This window comes from Mustela nivalis, assembly GCF_964662115.1.
Source record: "Mustela nivalis genome assembly, chromosome: 9".
NCBI classification, from domain to species: domain Eukaryota; kingdom Metazoa; phylum Chordata; class Mammalia; order Carnivora; family Mustelidae; genus Mustela; species Mustela nivalis.
Genome location: NC_139028.1, coordinates 111,872,998 through 111,894,524, shown reverse-complemented (window position 1 = coordinate 111,894,524; position 21,527 = coordinate 111,872,998). Strand labels below are relative to the sequence as shown.

The 21,527-nt window shown below is 41.2% G+C and overlaps 1 protein-coding gene across 3 annotated transcripts in view; it reads left to right on the top strand.

The window, feature by feature from the left end:
- ATL3 (atlastin GTPase 3) overlaps nt 1-21,527 on the top strand; it is a 50,879-nt gene that overhangs the window by 14,870 nt on the left and 14,482 nt on the right. For all 3 annotated transcript variants that reach the window (XM_082748196.1, XM_082748195.1, XM_082748197.1), the window contains exons 3-8: nt 108-251; nt 6,724-6,828; nt 7,309-7,359; nt 13,117-13,173; nt 14,776-14,868; nt 15,782-15,920. In XM_082748196.1, coding sequence (XP_082604322.1) covers nt 108-251; nt 6,724-6,828; nt 7,309-7,359; nt 13,117-13,173; nt 14,776-14,868; nt 15,782-15,920 — 589 coding nt within the window. The remainder of the gene's footprint in view (nt 1-107; nt 252-6,723; nt 6,829-7,308; nt 7,360-13,116; nt 13,174-14,775; nt 14,869-15,781; nt 15,921-21,527) is intronic.

The following is a 21,527-nucleotide window of genomic DNA, read 5'->3' as shown; positions in this document are numbered from 1 at the left end:
GATTGGAAAATATCCAAAAGAGCAAAATAAGCTCGTTGATTATCCTTGATATGTAAAATTACTCAAAATTTAAGACTTAATGGAAATTTCTTTTTTTTTTCCTATAGAAGGAAGGTGGCCATTCAAATTGGTTGGGTGACTCAGAAGAACCATTAACAGGGTTTTCATGGAGAGGGGGCTCTGACCCAGAAACAACAGGGATTCAGATCTGGAGTGAAGTTTTTACTGTGGAGAAGCCTGGTGGGAAGAAGGTAAGGAAGAAAAGACTTGTTAATTAACAAAAACAGCAACAGGACAAGAACTTTAATGTGTACTCTGATAATTCATCTGAAAATAATATAAGTGCATGGTTTAAAAATAGCACGAGTATATTTTAAAATGTTAAATAGTAATAGGTTTCTTTTTTTTATTTTTTAAGTTTTTCTTTTTAACTTTCTTAAAAAATATTTTATTCATTTATTTGATAAACAGAGATCACAAGTAGGCAGAGAAACAGGCAGAGAGAGAGGAGGAAGCAGGCTCCCTGCTGAGCAGAGAGCCCAATGTGGGGCTCAATCCCAGGACCCTGAGATCATGACCTGAGCCGAAAGCAGAGGCTTTAACCCACTGAGCCACCCAGGCACCCCAATGAACTAATATTGATATACTATTATTAACTAAAGCCCATGCTTTGCATTAGGGTTCCCTCTTTGTGTTTATGGTCTCTGGGTTTCGATAAGTGTGTAATAGTGTGCAGCCGCCGTTGCTGTCTCAGACAGTAGGAACACTGCTGGAAAACCCTGTGCTCTGCCTGTTTGCTCCCGCCTCCTCCTCAACTCCTGGCAACCACTGATCTTCACACTGTCTCCAGAAATCTGCATTTTCTAGAATGTCATGTAGTTGGACTCATACAATGTGTAGTCTTTTCTGATTGCCTTCTTTCATTTAGCCGTGTGCTTTCATGGTTCCTCAGTTTTTTTATAACTTGATAGCTCTTTTCTTTTTATCGTTGAGTAATATTCCATCATCTGAACATACCATGGTGTATCCATTCACCTTCTGAAATACTTTTTTTTTTCTGAAATACTTCTTGTTTGCTTCCAGTTTTGACAATTATGAATAAAGCTGCTGTGTAAGCATTTATGTTGAAACATAAGTTTCAACTAATTTGGGTAAATACCAAGGACATTGATTGTCGGATTGTATGGCAACATGATTTTTAGTTTTGTAAGAAACTTTCAAACTGTCTTCCAAAGAGTACCTGTATCATTTTGCATTTTTTCCAGCAACGAATGTGAAAGTTCTCTTGTTCTGTATCCTTGTCAGCATTTGATGTTGTCAGTCTTCTCGATTTTTGCCATTCCAGTAGAGGTGTAGGGATAGCTCATTGTTGCATTTCTACTCTTTTAAAAAATATTATGTTCAGACATTCAGCAGGATCAGGAGAGCTTTTAAAAATCAATATAATATTGGGTAAATGTCATACGAATAAGCAGTTTTTTGGAAGTTACCCAAATAACAGTTTTGCGTGGTTTTCTTGTTTTTTAATATAGCTGGTGAGATTTTAGCTTACAATTTATCTGGCTAAAGAAATAGATAATTTGGGGGGGCACCTGGGTGGTGGCTCAGTTGGTCAAGTATCTGACTCTTAATTCTGGCTCAGGTCGTGACCTCAGGATGATGATGTCAAGCCTCTGCTTGTGCATTCTTTCTTCCTCTCCTAAATAAATAAAATCTTTTTAAAAAGTAGATTATTTGTTTTTACTTTTTAATTGAAAATCTACATTCTTAAATATGTGGCTCCAGTTTATTCTTTTTAACTGTTATGTGGTTGTCTTCATATGAATATATCTTCTTTTATTTGCCCATTTACCCACTGGTGAACATGTAGATTGTTTCTTTCTTTCTTTCTTTTTTTTAATTTTTATAATCCTTGCTACAGTGAATGATCTGTTAAATGTCTCCTTGAGTAAATGTGTAAGCGTGACTCCAGGTTCTGTGAACTCTGACCATGACCCGTTAATGGTAGAGAAATCAATTTATTGGCTCATGACCAGTCTTTAAAAAGAAAAAACTAGAGGGATGCCTGGGTGGCTCATTGGATTAAGCGTCTGCCTTTGGCTCAGGCCATGATCTCGGGGTCCTGGGATCGAGCTCCGCATCGGGCTCTAGCCTGCTTCCTCCTCTACCTCTGTCTGCTGCTCTGCCTACTTGTGATCTCTGTCTGCCAAATAAATAAGTAAAACATTAAAAAAAGAACTAGAACAGTAGAAAAGTGGTAGAGTGCAGTACACAGATAAATTTAGTTTTAGCCTTATGTATGTGTGTATTTAGTCAGAATGTTAAGTATACTTTTCTTTCTCTTTGTTCTGGTTCAGAACATTAGAAAGCCACTTGGAAGTGGAATTGCTAGGTCCAAGAGGCCCATTCCGCCTTTTTCTAGCTTCTGCCAAATTGTTCTTGACAGTATTTATGAGAGTTTACCATTTCACTGCATGAAAGAATACCATTTCCCCCAAATATCCAGCACTTAGTATCTGAGTGTATGTATGACTCCTGTTCCTCCAGAGCCTGTCTTTTTTTTATTTTATTTTATTTTATTTTATTATTATTTATTTGACAGAGAGAAATCACAAGTAGGCAGAGAGGCAGGCAGAGAGAGAGAGGGAAGCAGGCTCTCTGCTGAGCAGAGAGCCCGATGCGGGACTCGATCCCAGGACTCTGAGATCATGACCCGAGCCGAAGGCAGCGGCTCAACCCACTGAGCCACCCAGGCGCCCCAGAGCCTGTCTTTAGTCTTCTTATTTCCCTGATACAGGCTTATTTTTCTAGTTAGTAAATATATGCCAGTTTGAGCTCTTTTTCATTGAGATCTAAGTCATATATCATAAAATTTATGCTTTAAAAGTACATAATTCAGCAGTTTTTAGTATAGTCATGAGGCTGAGCAAGTATCACCACCATCTTCTTCTGGAAGATTTTCATCACCCCAGAAAGAAACTCACTTCTTATTAGCAGTCACTCCCCATTTCCCTCCTATCCCAGTCCCTGGCCACTGCTGATCTACTTTCCTTCTCCACGGATCTGTTTGCCTCCTCTGGGCATTTCATACAAACAGAGTCATACAATCTGCGGTCTCTGTGTTTGGCCTCCCTGACTCCTCTACCCAACCAGCCTGGTGCTGGTGATTCCAGCCCAGTGTCCTCAAGACCCATCCATGATGTAGAATGCATCAGTACTTCATTTCTTCTTGTGGCTGCATAATGCTGTGCTGTGTGGACGTGTCACACTTTATCTTTTCATCATTTGAAGGATGCTTGGGTTATTTTTACGTTGTGGTTATTACGAATCATGCTACCATGAACATTCATGTACCAGTATTGGTGTGAACATATCCTTTCTTTTTCCTTGTTTTTACTATGGTAAAAGCACTTAACATGAGTTCTACCCTTTTAATAACATTTCAAGTATGCGGTGTAATATTGTCAGCTATGGGCACCGTGTTGTGTAGCAGATTTCAAGAACCCATTCGTCTTGCATCACAGAAACTTTATACCCATTAAACAAGTCCCGTTTCCCCTTCTCCCCTGTCAACCACCATTCTTCTCTCTATTTCTCTGAGTTTGACTATTCAGATACCTCACATAAGTGGAATCAAGAAGTATTTGTCCTTCTGTGACTGGCTTATCTCAGCTAATATCCTTCGGGTTCATTCGTGTCGTCGCACATGGCGGGATTCCTTCCTCTTTAAGGCTCAGTGGTATTCCATTGTAGGTAGATCCCACATTTCTCTGTTCCTTCATCAGCTGATGGGCATTTACGTTGTTTCCATGTCTGGGCTGTTGTGAATCATGCGGCAGTGAACCTGGGAATGGAGGTATCTTGAGATACTGGTCTGAATTCTTTTGGGTATATACCCAAAGAGGATTTGCTGGATCATAAAGTAGTTCTATTTTTATTTTTAAATTTTTATTATTATTATTTTAAAAGATTTTATTTATTTATTTGACAGACACACAGCAAGAGAGGGAACACAGGCAGAGGGAGTAGGGGCGGGAGAAGCAGGCTTCCCACTGAGCAGGGAGCCCAGTGTGGGGCCTGATCCCAGTATGTGGGATCATGACCTGAGGGGAAGGCAGATGCTTCACTTGACTGAGCCACGCAGGCGCCCCAAGTAGTTCTATTTTTAATTTTTTGAGGAATCTCCATTCTATTTTCCATAGCAGCTGTATGATCAGAGGCTCTGATTTCTCCACATCCTCACCAACACTTATTATTTCTCTCTTTTTTTCAAAGTAATCTCTGTGCCCAGCCTGGGGCTTGAACCTCATGACCCTTGAGATCAAGAGTCACCTGCTCTACCGACTGAGCCAGCCAGGTGCCCCTATTTCTCTTGTTTTTTGATAATACCCATTTTAGTAGGTGTGAAAGGGTATCTCATTGTGATTTTGATTTGTATTTTCCTTTTTTTTAGATTTTATTTATTTTTATTTGAGAGCGCATGAGCAAGGGGAGAGGGAGAAGCAGATTTCCCACTGAGCAGGGAGCCGGATGATGGGCTCGATCCCAGAATCCTGGGATCATGACCTGTGGACAATTGCTTAATGGACTGAGCCACCCAGGCGTCCCTGATTTGTGTTTTCCTGATGATGAGTGATATTGAGTACCTTTTCACATACCTGTTGGCCATTCATATGTCATCTTTGGAGAAATGTCTATTCAAGTCCTTTATTTAATTAGATTATTCTAATTAGAATGATCTTTCCTTCCTGATGAGTTGTAGGATTAAACATGTTTTCATTACTTCTGGGAATATATGTGGGAGTAGAGTTTCTGGGTTGTATGGGAACTCCATAGCTAACTTTCGAAAAACTGCAGAAATGCTTCCCAAAGCAGCTGTAGCACCCTGCATTCTCACTGGATATGCAGGAAGCTCCCAGGCTTGCCATATGCTTGCCACACCTGATCTTGTTGGTCTTTTTGATTATAGTCAGCGTAGGTGGGAAGTAGTATCTCATGGTGGTTTTATTTTTCTAATTAAAAGTTTTATTAAATTCTTTTTTTGTTGTTGTTTTTTAAAAGATTTCTCTTTTTCTCTTTTTTTTTTTTATGGCTGAGTAATATTCAAAGATCTATACCACGTCTTCTCTATCCAGTTATGTATTGGTGGACACTTGGGCTGCTTCCATATCTTGGCTCTTGTAAATAAGGCCACAGTAGACACGGGGGGGGGGGTGCATGTACCTTTTCATATTAGTGTTTTCGTTTTCTTCGTGTAAATACCCAGTAGTGGAACTAATTAGATCATATGGTATTTCTATTTTTAGTTTTTTTTGAGGAACCTCCCTACTGTTTTCTAAGGTTGCTGTACCAGTTTGTATTCCTGCCAGTGGTGGTTGAGTGTTCTTTTTCCTCCATGTCCTCATCAACACTTGTTACTTATTTTTAATTTTTTGAGGAAATTCCATACTCTTTTCCACAGTGGTTACACCAGTTTACATTTTCACCAACAGCGTATGAGGGTTCTGTTTTCTTCACAATGTCACCAACACTTATTTTATAATTTTATTTTTTATTATTAATCCCTATACCAGTGTGGGTCTTGAACTCATGACCCTGAGATCAAGAGTTGCATGCTCTGCCCACTCAGCCAGCCAGGCATCCCTTGTTATTTCTTTTTGATACTGTCCATTCTGACTGATATCTCATTGTGGTTTCGATTTGTATTTCCCTGATGATTATTAATGAGGTTGAGCATCTTTTCATGTGTCTGTTGGCCATTTGTATGTCTTTTGGGAAATATGTCTACTCACATCCTCTGCCTACTTTTTATTTTTATTTATTTATTTATTTAAAAGATTTTATTTATTTATTTTACAGAGAGATCACAGGTAGACAGAGAGGCAGGCAGAGAGAGAGAGAGGGAAGCAGGCTCCCTGCTGAGCAGAGAGCCCGATGTGGGACTCTATCCCAGGACCCTGAGATCATGACCTGAGCCAAAGGCAGCAGCTTAACCCACTGAACCACCCAGGCGCCCTCCTCTGCCTACTTTTTAATCAGAATGTTTCCTTTTTGGTGTTGAGTTGTAGAAGTTCTTTATATATTTAGGTATTAACCCCTTACCAGATACATCATTTGCAGATATTTTCTCCTATTCTGTAGTGCCTTTTTGTTTTGTTGATCATTAACTTTGCTATATAAAAGCTTTTTTTTTTTAATTAAAAATTTTTTAATTTTGTTTGAGGCTGGCTAGAAACTTTATTTGGTTTGATCTTATCTTTCTATTTGGCATAATGCTTTCTTTTGCATGGATTTTTACATTTGTACTACCACAGTGGGGATTAGGGGTATGAAAATAAACTCAAAAATATAAAATGAGATTAATGGGACCTGATATATAAGTAACAGAAAAGTGATAATCATATTATTACTTTTGTGAATACTTTTGTGAATTACTTTTGTGAATGACTGGCTTGGTAAGTGGGTTAATCTGTCTCAACATTTGACTCTTTTAATTGATGGGGCTCTGTGGGTCCCTGTTTCATACCATCTCATCAGGTCAGAGCAGATAATGTCCAGGAAAATTCTGTGATCAAGACAAGGCACTTCAATAACTACTTTTCTGTAGAATTACAAACAGGTGCCAAAGCCTCATTTAATTGTTACCTGTATTTCTCAGTTTCTTCTCTATGTTTTTCCCCTTCTCACACTAGCATATCTTGTTGGTATTTCCCTTTCTCTTAGGTTGCAGTTGTTCTGATGGACACCCAGGGGGCGTTTGACAGCCAGTCTACTGTGAAGGACTGTGCCACCATCTTCGCTCTAAGCACCATGACTAGTTCTGTTCAGGTATCACCACTTGATTAAGATAAAAGTTTGCAGAGGAAATAAGGCAGAGGGAGAGTACATCTGTTTTCAATTGTTCTGTTATCACAATGCTTAGGTGATGTGTAAATGTTCTTTTTGGGCTATAGGTATAAATTAAGCTCAAGAAAGAGCTTACCTGTTTTTCCAGTTCGGTTATAAGTATGTATAAAATACTCCAAGAAGAGTCTGAAAAGTGGAAATTGAAATTACTTTAATTACATAGGAAATAGAGATTTGGTAAGAACTTAGGAAAACTGATTTTAAGCTGTAAAGGAAGAATTAGGTAGTTTCAACATTATATGCATAGTTTTCCAAAAGACAGGTAATATTGTTTGAGCAGAACTTATGTTCTTAGGGTTAAACCTTTAGTTGTACAAAGCTTCTTTCCAATGCTCTAGGCTTATTTGGGATTCCTTTGAAGTGAAGCTAGAGTGGTTATCAATCTGGATTTTTCTTTTCTAGATTTATAATTTGTCCCAGAACATTCAGGAAGACGATCTTCAGCAGCTACAGGTATGTATTCATCATAAAAACTTTAACGTCATAATGTATCATTTGAAAGTTTTAAGACTAAGGGAAATTTTAAAGCTGAATAGGTTTAGTAATGGATTGAACTATGGGGAGGAGGTTTTTGGCTCACAGTGGTCCTGCACCCTGTTACTGCGGGATAATCAGGGTAGGCCTTACTGAGTTGAGCACAGAACCCAAAAAAGTGAGAGAGTAAGTCCTGCTGTATATCTGGGGAGGAAGTGATATAGGACAGGGGGCAGCAAGAAGAAAGACCTGAACTGGAGGGTGCTTGGCAGGATTGAGGAACAGCAAGGAGGCCAGTGGTTAGGACTAGGAGGTGTGATAGGAGGAGGCTTGTGTGTGTGTGGGTGTGTGTGTGTGTGTGCACTATGAGGAGGGACAGGAGAGGGAGAATCTTAAGCAGACTCCCTGCTGAGTGCGGAGCCTGATGTGGGCCTGATCTCACAGCCCTGAGATCATGACCTGAGGCAAAAATCAAGAGTCAGGCTCTTCACCACTGAGCCACCCAGGTGCCCTGTGACAGGAGGAGGCTTAGTGATAAAGTCAGAGAGGCATTTAGGTCCTTCTGATGCTTGACCTTTGCCAAGGGCTTGGGCTTTTCGTCACAGGGAATGGGTATAGGAGGCATGTTTTGAGGAGAGGAGCAATATTTAAGCAGAGGATCACTCTGGCTGTTTAGATATATAGGGACAGGTGTGCATTCAGTGACGCTGTTGCAAAAATCCAGGTGAGGCTAGGAATGGTCATTTATAAAATGCATAGCATTACGTGCTTAGAAAAGAGTATGTCTTAATAACTGTGAGCCGTTATTTATTATTACTGTTACTACTACTACTATTAGTCGTTGTCTTTTGTTCTCCATGCAGCCCTTCTTACATGTTATTCCTGTAAAATACTCTTCCAGGGGTATTCCAGAGTTGAATGCAATTCTTGGCATGTTTTTCTGATCGCACTTGTCCCTTTGACATTCAAGAAAACATATTGACATGCAGAGTAGTAAGGGTGTCATTTATTATGGGGATCACTTTGAGTTAGCTCTAATTTATAGTCCTTTAAAAAGCAAAGAAAATAATTCCTCAACTTTGGCTTATACTTTATAACTGGTGGTTCTGCTCTGGGGGTTGGGAGCTATTGTTCCTGAAACATTTCCAGCAAGACCCGAGTTGGACACCTTTTCACCTGACACTTCTTTGTATTCTCCTTCGTTTCGCACACGTTTTTGAACACTGAGCTTGTGTGTGGCAGTGGACCCCGTGCCCCAGACACACTCATATTTGAGGTGACGTAGTTCTTTATGGATCGTGTCATCAGTCGGTCAGAGGTCCTCGTGAGTAGGCCCAGGTGATGTGTGAGGGCTGCTGTAACAAAATCCCACAGTTCTAGAGTCTGATCGTCAGAACTCAAGCTGTGCATGGGCCGCACCCTCCCGAGCCTGTGGGGCAGAGTTCGTGCTTGACCTTCTGGTTCCTGCTGGTCTGCGGGCCGTCCTTGGCATTCTTTGGCCTTTGCTGTAGGTCTTCAGTCTCTGCTTCTACCATCCCTCTGCGTGTCTCTTTGTCTTTACATTGCATTCTTCTCCCTGTGTCTGTGTCCTTATAAGGACACCGGTCATGTTGGCTTAGGGCTCACCCTGATGACCTCATCTTAATGTGACTACCTCTTTGAAGACCCTGTTGCCAATAACGTGTCCTGGTGGAGATCCTCCTTCATTCTAACCCTTCTTCATAGAGGCTGAATTTAGCTCTATCAATTAGTAATAGGACACCTGTTACTCTAGTCGTTTCTGTATTTTTTTTTTTAAGATTATGTTTATTTATTTGACAGAAATCACAAGTAGGCAGAGAGGGAGAGGAAGGGAAGCAGGCTCCCTGCTGAGCAGAGAGCCCGATATAGGGCTTGATCCCAGGACCTTGAGACCATGACCTGAGCTGAAGGCAGAGGCCCAACCCACTGAACCACCCAGGCGCCCCTGTTTTTGTTTTTAAGATTTATTTATTTGAGAGAGAATGAGAGAGAGCATGAGAGGAGAGGAGGTCAGAGGGAGAAGGAGACTTCCTGCTGAGCTTGGAGCCTGATGTGGGACTCAGTCCTGGGACCCTGGCATCATGACCTGAGCCGAAGGCAGTCGCTTAACCAGCTGAGCTACCCAGGCGCCCAAGGGTTCCCTTTTTGCCACATTCTCACCAACACTTAATATTTTTCTTTTTGGTAAATATTCATTCTAATAGGTGTGAGGAGGTTTCTCATTATGGTTTTATTTTCATTTCCCTGAGATTATTGATGGTGAGCATTTTTTAATGTACCCATTGGCCATGAAGTGCCAGATGGGTATATCTTCCTTGCAAAATGTCTGTTTAGACCCTCTGCCCATTTTTAAATTGGATTGTGGGGTTTTTGTTTTTGTTTTTGTTTTTTTTCCTGTTGAGGTGTACGAATTCTTTATATACTGTGGCTATTAACCTTATCTGAAAAATGATTTTCAAATATTTTCTCTCACTTGGTAGGTTGCTTTTTCATTTTGTTGGTGGTTTTCTTTGCTGTGCAGCTTTTTAGTTTCATGTGTTTCACTTGTGTATTGTGGCTTTTGCTGCCTTTGCTTTTGTTGCCAAATCCAAAAAATCGTTGAGACTTAACATCAGAAAGCTTACCACCTATGTTTTCTTCTTCTTCCCTTTTTTTTTTTTAAAGGTTGTATTTATTTATTCAACAGACAGAAATCACAAGTAGGCAGAGAGGCCGGCAGAGAGAGAGGAGGAAGCAGGCTCCCTGCTGAGCAGAGAGCTTGATGAGGGGCTTGACCCCAGGACCCTGGGATCATGACCTGAGTTGAAGGCAGAGGCTTTAACCCAGGTGCCCCACCTGGGTTTTGAGCCACCCAGGCGCCCCACCACCTATGTTTTCTTCTAAGAGTGTTATGGTTTCAGGTTTTATGTCCAAGTCATTGATCTATTTTGAGTTACTTTTTGTTTGTGGTGTAAGAAGATGGTCCAGTTTCATTCTTTTGCGTGTAGCTGTCCAGTTTTCCCAGCACCATTTGTTGATGAGACTGTCCTTGACTTGTTGTATGTTCTTGGCTTCCTTTTCATAAAGTCAATGGATCATATATGCAGGGGTTTATTTTTTGGAGACTAGAAAGTTAATCTGTTCCATTGATCTTTGTGTCTGTTCTTGTTCCAATATCATACTGTTTTGATTACTGTGCCTTTGTAATACAGCTTGAAATCAGGGCCTGGGAATTCTTTTCAGTTCCTTTTGCAGTTGGATCCTATTGAATCTTTTATTTGTTTATCACCCCCCCCCTTTTGGGGGGAGGTTTATTCTTAATTCTAAACATTCTTCACTGGCTTTCTGAGAAAGAATAGAATGGATACATAGGATACATACATTTTTTGAGTTCTTGTAAGTCTGAGAATATTTTAATTTTATTGTAGAATTACAGGATAGAATTAATTTTCTTTTAGAATTGAGGGCATTGCTTCATTGCCTTCCAGCTTCCACTGTTGCTGCTGAAGTCCCACACCATCTGATCCTTTGTATGTGACCTTTTTCTATCTGAAGCTTTTAAGATCTTATTCTTGGCATGAATTTTCATGGTAATGTACCTTGGTGTGGGCCCTTTCTTCAGTCTTTGTAAATGCATATGTTCACTAAGATAAAATGTTGCAGCTGTTGCACCAAGAAAAAACAGGATGCTATTAAAAAGCAACATTCAGAAAACAAACAAAAACTTGGAAATGAACACTGTGTCAGTAAAATTGGAAACTTCAGTAGAGAAGGAGATGGAAGCTAAATTGGAGAAAATCTCCCTTGCGGGCTGAATGAAAGGACAGAGCAGAAGTCCCACCAGAGGGAGCGAAGCAGAGAGAGAAGGGCAGGGTGGGGAGGCAAGAAGAGGGAAAAAGGGAAGAGAGGGGAGGGCGAGTGGAGGAGAGGGAGAATGGGAGGGCACAACAGACGAGGGAACTTGCAGCACCAGTTCGGGAGAGGTTGTGTCTGTTAATGATGAAAGATGTTTTAGTAAAACATAACAGAGAAAATGGAGGGAAAGAAATTATAAAAGGAATAATATAAGACGATATTCTGGAATTGAAGGACACAGGTTTTCGTCTTTCTTGCTAATAGCTTTTCTCAAAGGTCTGGTGTCCTTGGGCATGTGTATTTAAGAGTGAACTGTTAAAAATCTGACCGGGACCTTTGGCAAGAGGGCTGACCTTGTGACTGCTTCGGATAACATGTTCTGGGGCTGTCATTTTCCCCAGAGAATTCTTGAAACTTCTGCCTGGGTGGGTAGAAGCTTGGTGTGGTTCCCACAGGTTGGGAGGCTGAGTCTCACTATTTGGGGTATATAGACCTTGACCTAAGTGCCCGTTTCCAGTAAAGTAGGGTACTTAACCTTACTCCTTTCGGCTGAAGTATCAAAGTATCAGTTTGGTATCAAAGTGTAAGTTCTTTCTGGTTTATCCCCTACAGACAGCACACTGCCCATCTTCTGTGGGGGCAGGAAGAGGATTTGGAGCACAGGGAGGGAGCAGGATCTGGGAGTGTAGGTCCTCTCTCCGAAGACTTTTAATGTTTCTTTAGTTGTTAGCCCTGCTCCCTCACCCCCTCCTTCATGGTGGCTGGTGCTTCTAATTTCTGAGCCTGTCAGGGATTCTGCTGAGAGAATCTACTTCTTTCTTGTTGGCCTGTCTGTCACAGATAAGGCAGAGAAAGCCAAAACCTGAGATAGTTTTCATTGGTCCGTTTTCCTCCCGGAGTGTTTAGGACAACTCTTCTTTGTTGCCATATCATTTCTCATCCCCTTTGTCCTGTGAGTTTATAACTTTTGAACTTCATTTTGCTATATTTTTAGTCAGAGGCTTCATGAGGACATAGAGATGAATGTCTGTGTAAGCCCTGACCTTAGGGAATGTGGTCATTTGGTCCTTTGCCTGGCGTACATGCTCTGGGCCCAGTGCTCTTCCTGCTGCCAGAGATGTAGTAGTGCAGGGAACAGACCAACATCTTGCCCTTCTGGAGCGCAAATTCTAGTAGTGAAGACAGAAACTAATCAAAATAAGTAAAGATCTAGTATATTAGACAGTGAGACGGGTTAAGGAAAGATATTTAAAAGAGACATGGAGTAAGAAGAATTGTGGGGAAACTTGTCATCTTTGAGATGGATGGTCGGGAAGGCTTCTGTGAGAAGGAGCCATTTGAGTGAAGACGGCAAAGGGTGAAGAAGTGGACTGTGCAGTTATCTTGGGGGAGAACCTTACAGCAGAAGGAGGAGTTGGAACAAAGGCTCTAAGGCAGCAGTGTGCACAGCGTATCTGAGGAAGAGTGATCTCACTGGATGGGACTGGCTTTTCTACTGTGAGGTTGGAGGGTTTTAAGCAGAGACATGATGTGATTTAACTGACCTTATAACAGAGCCATTGTGGCTGCTGTCCTGGGGATAGTCTGGGGATGGAGCAAGGACTGAGGCAGGGAGACCAGTTAGGAAGCTGTTGTGATATTCCAAGCCCCTTGGGAGCTGTGAGTGGTTGGATTCTGGGTTTGCTAATGAATTGGGACATGGAATGTGAGACAGAAGAATAACAGATTATCTTAAGGTTCATGGCTCTCCAGGCTTTTGAAACTGTAGAACTTTGGTCTCATAGTAGCATTGAGTCATTAAATGGAATCTTCGCTAAATAATAGCCATAGAAATACTTTAAATAATTTGCCTAACAAACCGTTAACTCTTCTTTTTTAAAGCTCTTCACAGAATACGGTCGTCTGGCAATGGATGAAATTTTCCAAAAGCCCTTCCAGGTAGAATGCTAACTGTAAATGTAATTCATGTCTTTGTTTTATTTTATTTTTTTTAAGATTTATTTATTTTAGAGGGTGTGCCTGCGAGTTGGGGGAGGGTAGAGGTCGAGAGAGAATCTCAAGCAGACTCACTGCTGAGCGCTGAGCCTCACATCGGGTTTGATCTCATGACCTGAGCCAAAACCAAGAGTTGAATGCTTAACTGACTGAGCCACCCAGCTGCCCTCATGTCTTTGTTTTAGTTCAGAGATCAGCAAACTGTAGCCCACAGGCCACATCAGGCTAGCTGTCTGTTTTTATGTGACCTATGAGTTAAGAATAGTTTTTATATTTTTAAATGGTTGAAATAAAAAAGTAATACTATCAGGCCACCTGGGTGTCCTTCGGCTCTGGTCACGATCCTCCCAGGGTCCTGGGATTGAGTCCTGCATCTGACTTCCTGCTCAGCAGGGAACCTGCTTCTCCCTCTGCCTCCCTGCTGCTCAAGCTTTCTCTCTCTAGCTTGCTTGCTCCCTCAAATAAATAATATCTTAAAAAAAAAAAAAAGAAAGAAAGAACTATTTCATGACATGTATAAATTAGCTGTAGACACTGACTTTTAAGTTGCAGATAAAATTTTATTGGAACACAGTTACACTCATTTGTCTATAGCTGCTGCTATTCTTTTCTTTCTTTTTTTTTTTTAAAGATTTTATTTACTTTGAGAGACAGAGAGCATGTGCAAACAGGGGCAGAGGGAGAAGTGGCTTTCCCAACTGAGCAGGGAGCCTGATGTGGGATTCAATCCCAACACCCTGTGATCATGACTTGAGCTGAAGGCAGACACTTAACCGACTGAGCCACCCAGGGGTCCTCCATAGCTGCTGTTTGTTACAGCAGTTTAAGATATTTGCTCTTAGATCCTTTACGAAAAGGTTTTCTGGCCCCTGCTTTAGCCAGTTGTTTCACAAGGATGAGAATGCATAGTAACCTCAATGTGATTAGGGGAGCATTAAGTACTATTATTTATTATTTAGTTTTCTTTCTAATGTTAAAAGTAGATCTGATTTCATGATTAGCCGGTACCATGTCCTTTCTTGTCCTTTACTACATTCCTCATGCTTGCCTGTAGAGCAGAGCCTGAATTGAACATCTTCTCCTCGATCTCTTCCTTCTACTCTGGTCAACCCATGGGAACAAAAACAGCCAATAGGATATATTCACCTCACATTTGACTTATACATGTCCTCCTAGTGCTTATAAAGTTTCTAAGACTTTACAGAAGAAATAAATCCTTCATAATTTCTTGCTGCCTTTGAAAAAGCCGGCTCTTTGCAAAGAAGTATTTCAGTCATATTGAAAATGAATGTATGCAGGGGCACCTGGGTGGCTCATTGGTTAAATCCTCTGCCTTCGGCTCAGGTCATGATCTCAGGGTCCTGGGATCGAGCCCCACATCGGACTCTCTGCTCAGCGGGGAACCTGCTTCCTCTTCTCTCTCTTCCTGCCTCTCTGCCTACTTGTGATCTCTGCCTGTCAAATAAATAAATAAAATATTAAAAAAAAAAAAAAGAAAATGAATGTATGCAGCCTAATAATATGTTCTGTTCTTTTCCTAAATAGACGCTGATGTTTTTGGTTCGAGACTGGAGTTTCCCTTACGAATACAGCTATGGACTAGAGGGAGGGATGTCCTTTTTGGATAAACGTCTACAGGTGAGTAGAAATATAATCTTCTGAGGAATTACCTATAAAGAAAGTAGTGGTAACTTTCTCATTTGCCTCTAACTGTAGTATTTAAAGCAGAATATGGAAAATTCTGTTAAGTGTATTAAATATTTACGAATATTGGTGCATAATGGTATTCGTGTAGGAGTGAAGAACCTGGGTATGGAGCAACAGGGATTACAGCAAGGACTCTGGCTTTGAAGGAATTTTGAAGGTCTCTGGACTCTGGTCCAAGCTTTGATCGTGGTTTCTGTTGCACATTTTGCACCAGGTTCTGTATGTGCCTTTAGAATGTCATATTCAGGGGTGCCTGGGTGGCTCCATGGGTTAAAGCCTCTGCCCTTGGCTCAGGTCATGATTTCAGGGTCCTGGGATCGAGCCCCACATCAGGGAAGCAGGGGGCCTGCTTCCTCCTCTCTCTCTGCCTGCCTCTCTGCCTACTTGTGATCTCTGTCAAATAAATAAATAAAATCTTTAAAAAAAAAAGAATGTCATATTCAGAACTTTTGTTCTGTTGTTCTTCAAAATTCTGTTTTGGGGTAGATATAAACAGGCTTAGCTTGCTCTCCGAAAAGTAAAATACAGGAGTCGTTTGTCCATTACTATTAACTAGTCAGATCCTCCTTCATGCCCACAACCATCTCTCATTCTTCGGAAGTGTTGTGCAATACTGTTTATTAAGAAACTCTTCAGTCCCCGTTCTTTGGTTGCTGTGGGAGCCAAACTGTGGTTAATCAAATGTATGCATTTATTGTTTCTAGGGTTCTGAGGTTTCTTACTGGACAAAACGTAGGCTGCTATGATCCATCTGAGTTGGGAAATCTTTTCTTTGTCCTATACTAGTGGTTCCTAGTGAAGAAAAACAAATGGTCTTTTGTAAATTGTTGGTCTTCATTGGCAGGTAAAAGAACATCAACATGAGGAAATTCAGAATGTCCGAAATCACATTCACTCGTGTTTCTCCAACGTCACCTGTTTTCTCCTACCACACCCTGGACTCCAGGTGGCTACAAGCCCTGACTTTGATGGGAAATTGAAAGGTGTGTTACAAATTATGTTACTTTAGACCTGTGATTCAGTTTTTGGAATTAAGTAGTGACCAGAGATTGTCAGGCATGGATCCAGCGAGTGCTGCAGAGGGACAGCACGTTAGCTTAGAGAGACTGGTACTAAGAGTCGGCTTCGGTTTCTGCCTCTGCCTTGGTGTGACCATTAGAGTTCACCTTAACTTTTCCATCTGACATGGTGGTGGTCAGATTCATTAATGATCTGTGTAAGAGGCCTGTTGTAATTACTGGCTTACAAGAGATAAAAGCACTAAAGAAAGGAACACTAAACATTGGTCACCTGATACTTAGCAAGTACAATTAAGTCTCCAAAAGGAAGGTAATGCGATGCGTGGCATGGCTGCGTGTTTTCATCTTTGTGATTCGTGCAGAGCCTGGTGCTGGGTCATATGTGCATGTCAGGAAGTGTTGACTAGGTAGCCGCTTAGAGAAATTAGAGTCGGGACTCTTGGATTCCATTCTCTTATTTTTGTTCCTTATTCATTAAGGCCTTGAGTCATGTAATGCCCAGCCTTCAGTTTACGTGTGTTAAACTAGCCCCTTTGTTTATGAACTTACCTGAGCTTCTCAGGTACCAGGAAAGTAGCAATAAAAATAGCTGCCATTTCTCAAGGCTCCGCCAGATCTCCCGCCGCTTCTCTTTGGGCTGCTATAACAAAATGCCTTACACTGGGTGGCTTACCAACAACAGACATTTATTTCTCATGGTTCTGGAGGCTGAAAGTCCAAGGTCAGGGTGCCAGCACGGTTATGTGAAGGCTGTCTTGCTGTTGACTTCTGGTTGAACCCTCATGCGTGGAAGGGCTAGGGAGCTCCGTGGAGTCTCTCATAAACATGCGAGTGCCATTCACAAGGGTTCTGCCCTATGACCTAATCACCGCTCATACCTGCCCCGCCTGCCAGCACCATCCCCTGTAGGGGTTAGGATCTCCACATACAAATTTGGTGGGGCCACAAACATTCAGGCCACAGCAGCAGTGCTGGGCTAGTTTTCTTTCCTGCTTCATGTTCCCAGTGAGTCCATCAGCTGATACTGTCTCCTTTATCTCACAGATGGAGAAACTGGCTTAGGAAAGTTAAGGAACTTGCTCAGAGTACTCCAATAGTAAGTGGGGGGGTGGGGGGGAGGGGTAGAGATGCACATCTAGATTTTTTTTTTTAAGATTTTATTTATTTATTTGAAAGAGATCACAAGTAGGCAGAGAGGCAGGCAGAGAGAGGCGGGGGAAGCAGGCTCCCCGCTGAGCAGAGAGCCCGATGCGGGGCTCGATCCCAGGACTCTGGGCTCACGACCCGAGCTGAAGGCAGAGGCTTTAACCCACTGAGCCATCCAGGCATCCCACATCTAGATTCTTTTTGCCCCAAAGTCATATTGGACTAAAATAGAAGTTCTTCTGTTACTTTGGGGGAAATAATTTAAAGGTATATAATGTTTAGTTTCCAGGAGAACGTGGCTTTTGAAGTGGGAGTTTTTCATAGTCTCGTAATAAACATAAACTATATCATTTTCAGCTTACTTGACTGATTTGATCCAAGAACATTAACGTACTTGTTCAGTCTAAGATTTACATTCCAGCTGGTCTTCATAGTGCAGAAGAAACGGAGTTTGAGAGACTTAGTTTTGTCTTCTGTTTGTCACTGTGTTGTGTTTTTATGTGGTTGGCAGCTTTCCTGAGCAGGAGACGTCTAGAGCCTGTTAGATGGCAATTCAGAAATCGGAATTTGGGGTCTAGCTTTAGAGAGAAGTCTGCTCAGGCAACACTGGAGCTGGAACCTTTTACCTTAAAGCAGTTGCAAGCGACTTTTCTGAGTGGAGTCTAGAGAAAGTTGAGCATGTAGGTGATGTGTTCCCTTAGGCTTTTAACACTCTTATTAGACCATTAGACATACCTTTACCAAACCTAACGTCGGGTTTGTTCATCACTGGGAGGGGAGGTGTCTGGGGCGTTCCTAAATGAGGCTGCGGGGGAGGGGGCGGCTTCAGTGACTCCCTCGTGCAGTTGAGCCTCAGCGTACTCTCAGGTCATCAGGTAGAGATATACACAAAGGCGTTTCTCCATATTTTCAAACAAATAATGTTTCAAAACATTGTTTTAAAATTCACTTTTAGGGGTGCCTGGATGCCTCAGTGGGTTAAAGCCTCTGCCTTCGGCTCAGGTCATGATCTCAGGGTCCTGGGATCGAGCCTCGCATCAGGCTCTCTGCTCAGCAGGGAGTCTGCTTCCTCCCCCTCTCGGTCTGCTTCTCTGCCTGCTTGTGATCTCTCTGTCAATAAATAAAATCTTAAAAAAAAAAATTCACTTTTATGTTATCCCAGGAGATAGGAAGAGCTTTTTAACATTTTCAAACCCCGACTTTTGAAGTTTTTTATACGGTTGGGTGTGCATTTATATCTGTTTCCTAGGACTGCCAACAAAGTACCACAAACTGGGTGGCTGAGAACAGCAGAAATTTACTGCCTAACAGGTTTAGGAGACTGGAATTCGGAAATCAGGGCGTCCATAGTGATTCCTTCTGGGGGCTCTGAGGGAAAATCTGCTCCCAGCTTCTCTCCTAGCTTTTGGGGTTTGCTGGTGGGCCTTGGCGTCCTTTGGCTTGGAGCTGTGTGTGTCGCTCTGGTCTCTGTCATCATATGGCCACTGCCTTTCTGTGTCTCTGTGTGTTCTCTCTTATAAAGACACCACTGTTTGGATTTAGGCTGTCCCCAATCCAGTATGATCTCGACTAGTTACATCTGTAATTTGCAAGGTCATGTCCTGAGATTCCAGGATGACATGCATTTTGGGGGATACTGTTCAACCCTGTATGTATTTAAATATGTACAGCTTGAGGCGCCTGGGTGGCTCAGTTGGTTAAGGCCTCTGCCTTCGGCTCAGGTCATGGTCTCAGGGTCCTGTGATTGAGCCCCGCATCGGGCTCTCTACTCTGCAGGGAGCCTGCTTCCTCCTCTCACTCTGTCTGCCTCTCTGCCTACTTGTGATCTCTGTCAAATAAATAAATAAAATCTTTAAAAAATAAATAAACAAACAAATAAATAAATATGTACAGCTTTTCACTAAATATTCAGTGTACTGATTTTCCTATTATATTTATAAAATAGCAAATTCTGTACAAGTAGTTGTTAGTGTTGTAATTATGTACTGTTTCCCTCATTCATCATTGAACTTTAAAACACATTTATGGGGGCGCCTGGGTGGCTCAGAGGGTTGAGCCTCTGCCTTCAGCGCAGGTCATGATCTCAGGGTCCTGGGATCGAGCCCCGCATCGGGCTCTCTGCTCAGTGAGAGCCTGCTTCCTCCTCTCTCTCTCTGCCTGCCTCTCTGCCTACTTGTGATCTCTGTCTGTCAAATAAATAAATAAAATCTTTAAAAAAAAACAACACACATTTATGGATGGGTTAAAATCTTACTCTTACATGAAAAGGCAAGTCCAAAGGAAGAAGTACAGATGGTCAGTATGTGCTCATGAAAATACCGCTAGCATCACAGTAATTGAGAAAGTGCAAATGTATTGGTACAAATTCATAGTCTTTATGGGTCAGTCTCAAAACTTAAAATGTTTACATCCTTTGATCCTGTATTTCACTTTTAGGAAAGTATCTTAAGGAACTATCCAATAAGTAGATAAAAATACATGGACAAGGGCATATATCACTGTAATTATAATAGGGAATAATTAGAAACAAATGAGCGTTCTTGAGAAACTGGTTAAGTTATGATACATTTGCACTTTTGAAAGTTTATTTTAAAAGTTATTTAAAGTCCTTTTTTTTTTTTTTTTTTTTAAGAGAGCAAGGAAGAAGGAGGGATAGAGAATCTTAAGCAGTCTCCACACACATTGTAGAGCCTGACGTGGGGTTCCATCTCATGACCCTGAGATTATGACCTGAGCCAAAATCAAGAGTCTGATGCTTAACCAACTGAGCCACCCAGATGCCCCTATTCAAAGTCCTTTAAAAGATTAAGGTATAGATGAATCTGTGTTTACACAGATGTTTACGACATATTATTAAATGTCAAAAGATTGCATAATAGCATATGTTGTATGATTGTATTCATTTAAAAATGTACATTTATAATTATGTTTTTAAAAGAAAAGATATGAAAAATAAAAATTTCCTTTTTTGCTTTACTTTAAAAATATTTAGGGGTACCTGCGTGGCTCAGTTGCTTAAGTGTCTGCCTTCACCTCAAGTCATGATTCTGGTCCTGGGATTAAGCCCCATGTCGGGCTGTTGCTTAGAGGGGAGCTTGCTTCTCCTTCTCCTCCCTCTCCCCCTGCCTGCTGGTCCCCCTGCTTGTGTCCTCACGTGCTCTCTCTCTCAGTCAAATAAATAAAATCTTTTTAAAAAAAATATGTATTTATAGTCTGCCTTATGTGTCTGTTTCAGGAACTGTAGTCATTAGGAGGATTGTTTATAAAGAATTTTTATTAGCTCTGCAAAGGTTTGTATACTTTTTAGGGGCTTTTCAGATGGAATTTTTTGTAATTTTAGGGAACCTTTTTAACAAGGTTTGAAGCATTTTGAGTGAAGCATAAATTGGGCACAGTGGCTTGGAGTATTTGGCAAGTGCTTGACTGAGAACCACATAAACTTTATTGTAGGGGACCTGTCACTGGAGCTGATGTGGTTTTCAGAGTTAAAGAAAATGCCTACGTGTTGTCTTTTTTCAAGTATATACTTGTATGATGACTCGGTTGAGATCCTGCAAGCCCCATTCCGTATAGCCTGGAAGACATCATTTGCTTGAGAGCAGTTGGGGCTAACCCATAGAGGGACCTTAATGTCATTGCTATGGAACATCTACATTTAGTAAGAGTTAAATTTTCCGCAAATGTTCTCTTAAGTACTTGAGGGATTATTTTAGTGATTTTATTTTGCTGTTTTTTTTTTTTTTTTTTTGTCCCCCAAAGAAGGACCATTTGTTCAGAGGGGAACAACTTGCCGAACACAGTCCTAGTTTTGGTTTAATCACTGCTCATCTGCTGCTTCCTGTTAGCTAGATTAGCTCACTTTTGAGACCCTTTCAACAGACACAGATGACTCTGTCATCATCATAAAGAAAGCTGTCATCTCTCTGTTTTCTAGAGCAGAGAGACCTAATGCAGTAGCCCTGAGTTGTTTAGTTAGAAATTAAACACAAGAGTTTGTAGGGCCCGATCTTCTTTGGCACCATGAGATTTTGAGATCGTCTGTCGGGAAGTAGTTATTGTCTGTTCTGAGTCTAAAACTAGTGTTTTGGTACAGCCTTTGTAGAAGCATTAATAGCTGAGGACCTATTAAATCTGGGTAAAATCGAATATAGGAACAGTCTGCTGCTAGATTGTGCTAGTTTCTTGAGTGAAATGTTTTTGAAATTCTTAGTCTTTTAGTATGATAAAAGTTGAAACCATAAAAAAAGGGTGGTTTTTGTTTGTTTGTTTTTTTTTTGGAATAGGTAATACATTGACATGTCTAAAATCCCCAAAAGAATTACAGAGTTTTCAGTGAAAAGTCTCTTCCTTTTCCAAGCTTCCAGGGTTTCTTCAGTATGTGCAAGCAAATATGAATCTACACAGACTAGCATAGGCTGTACGCTA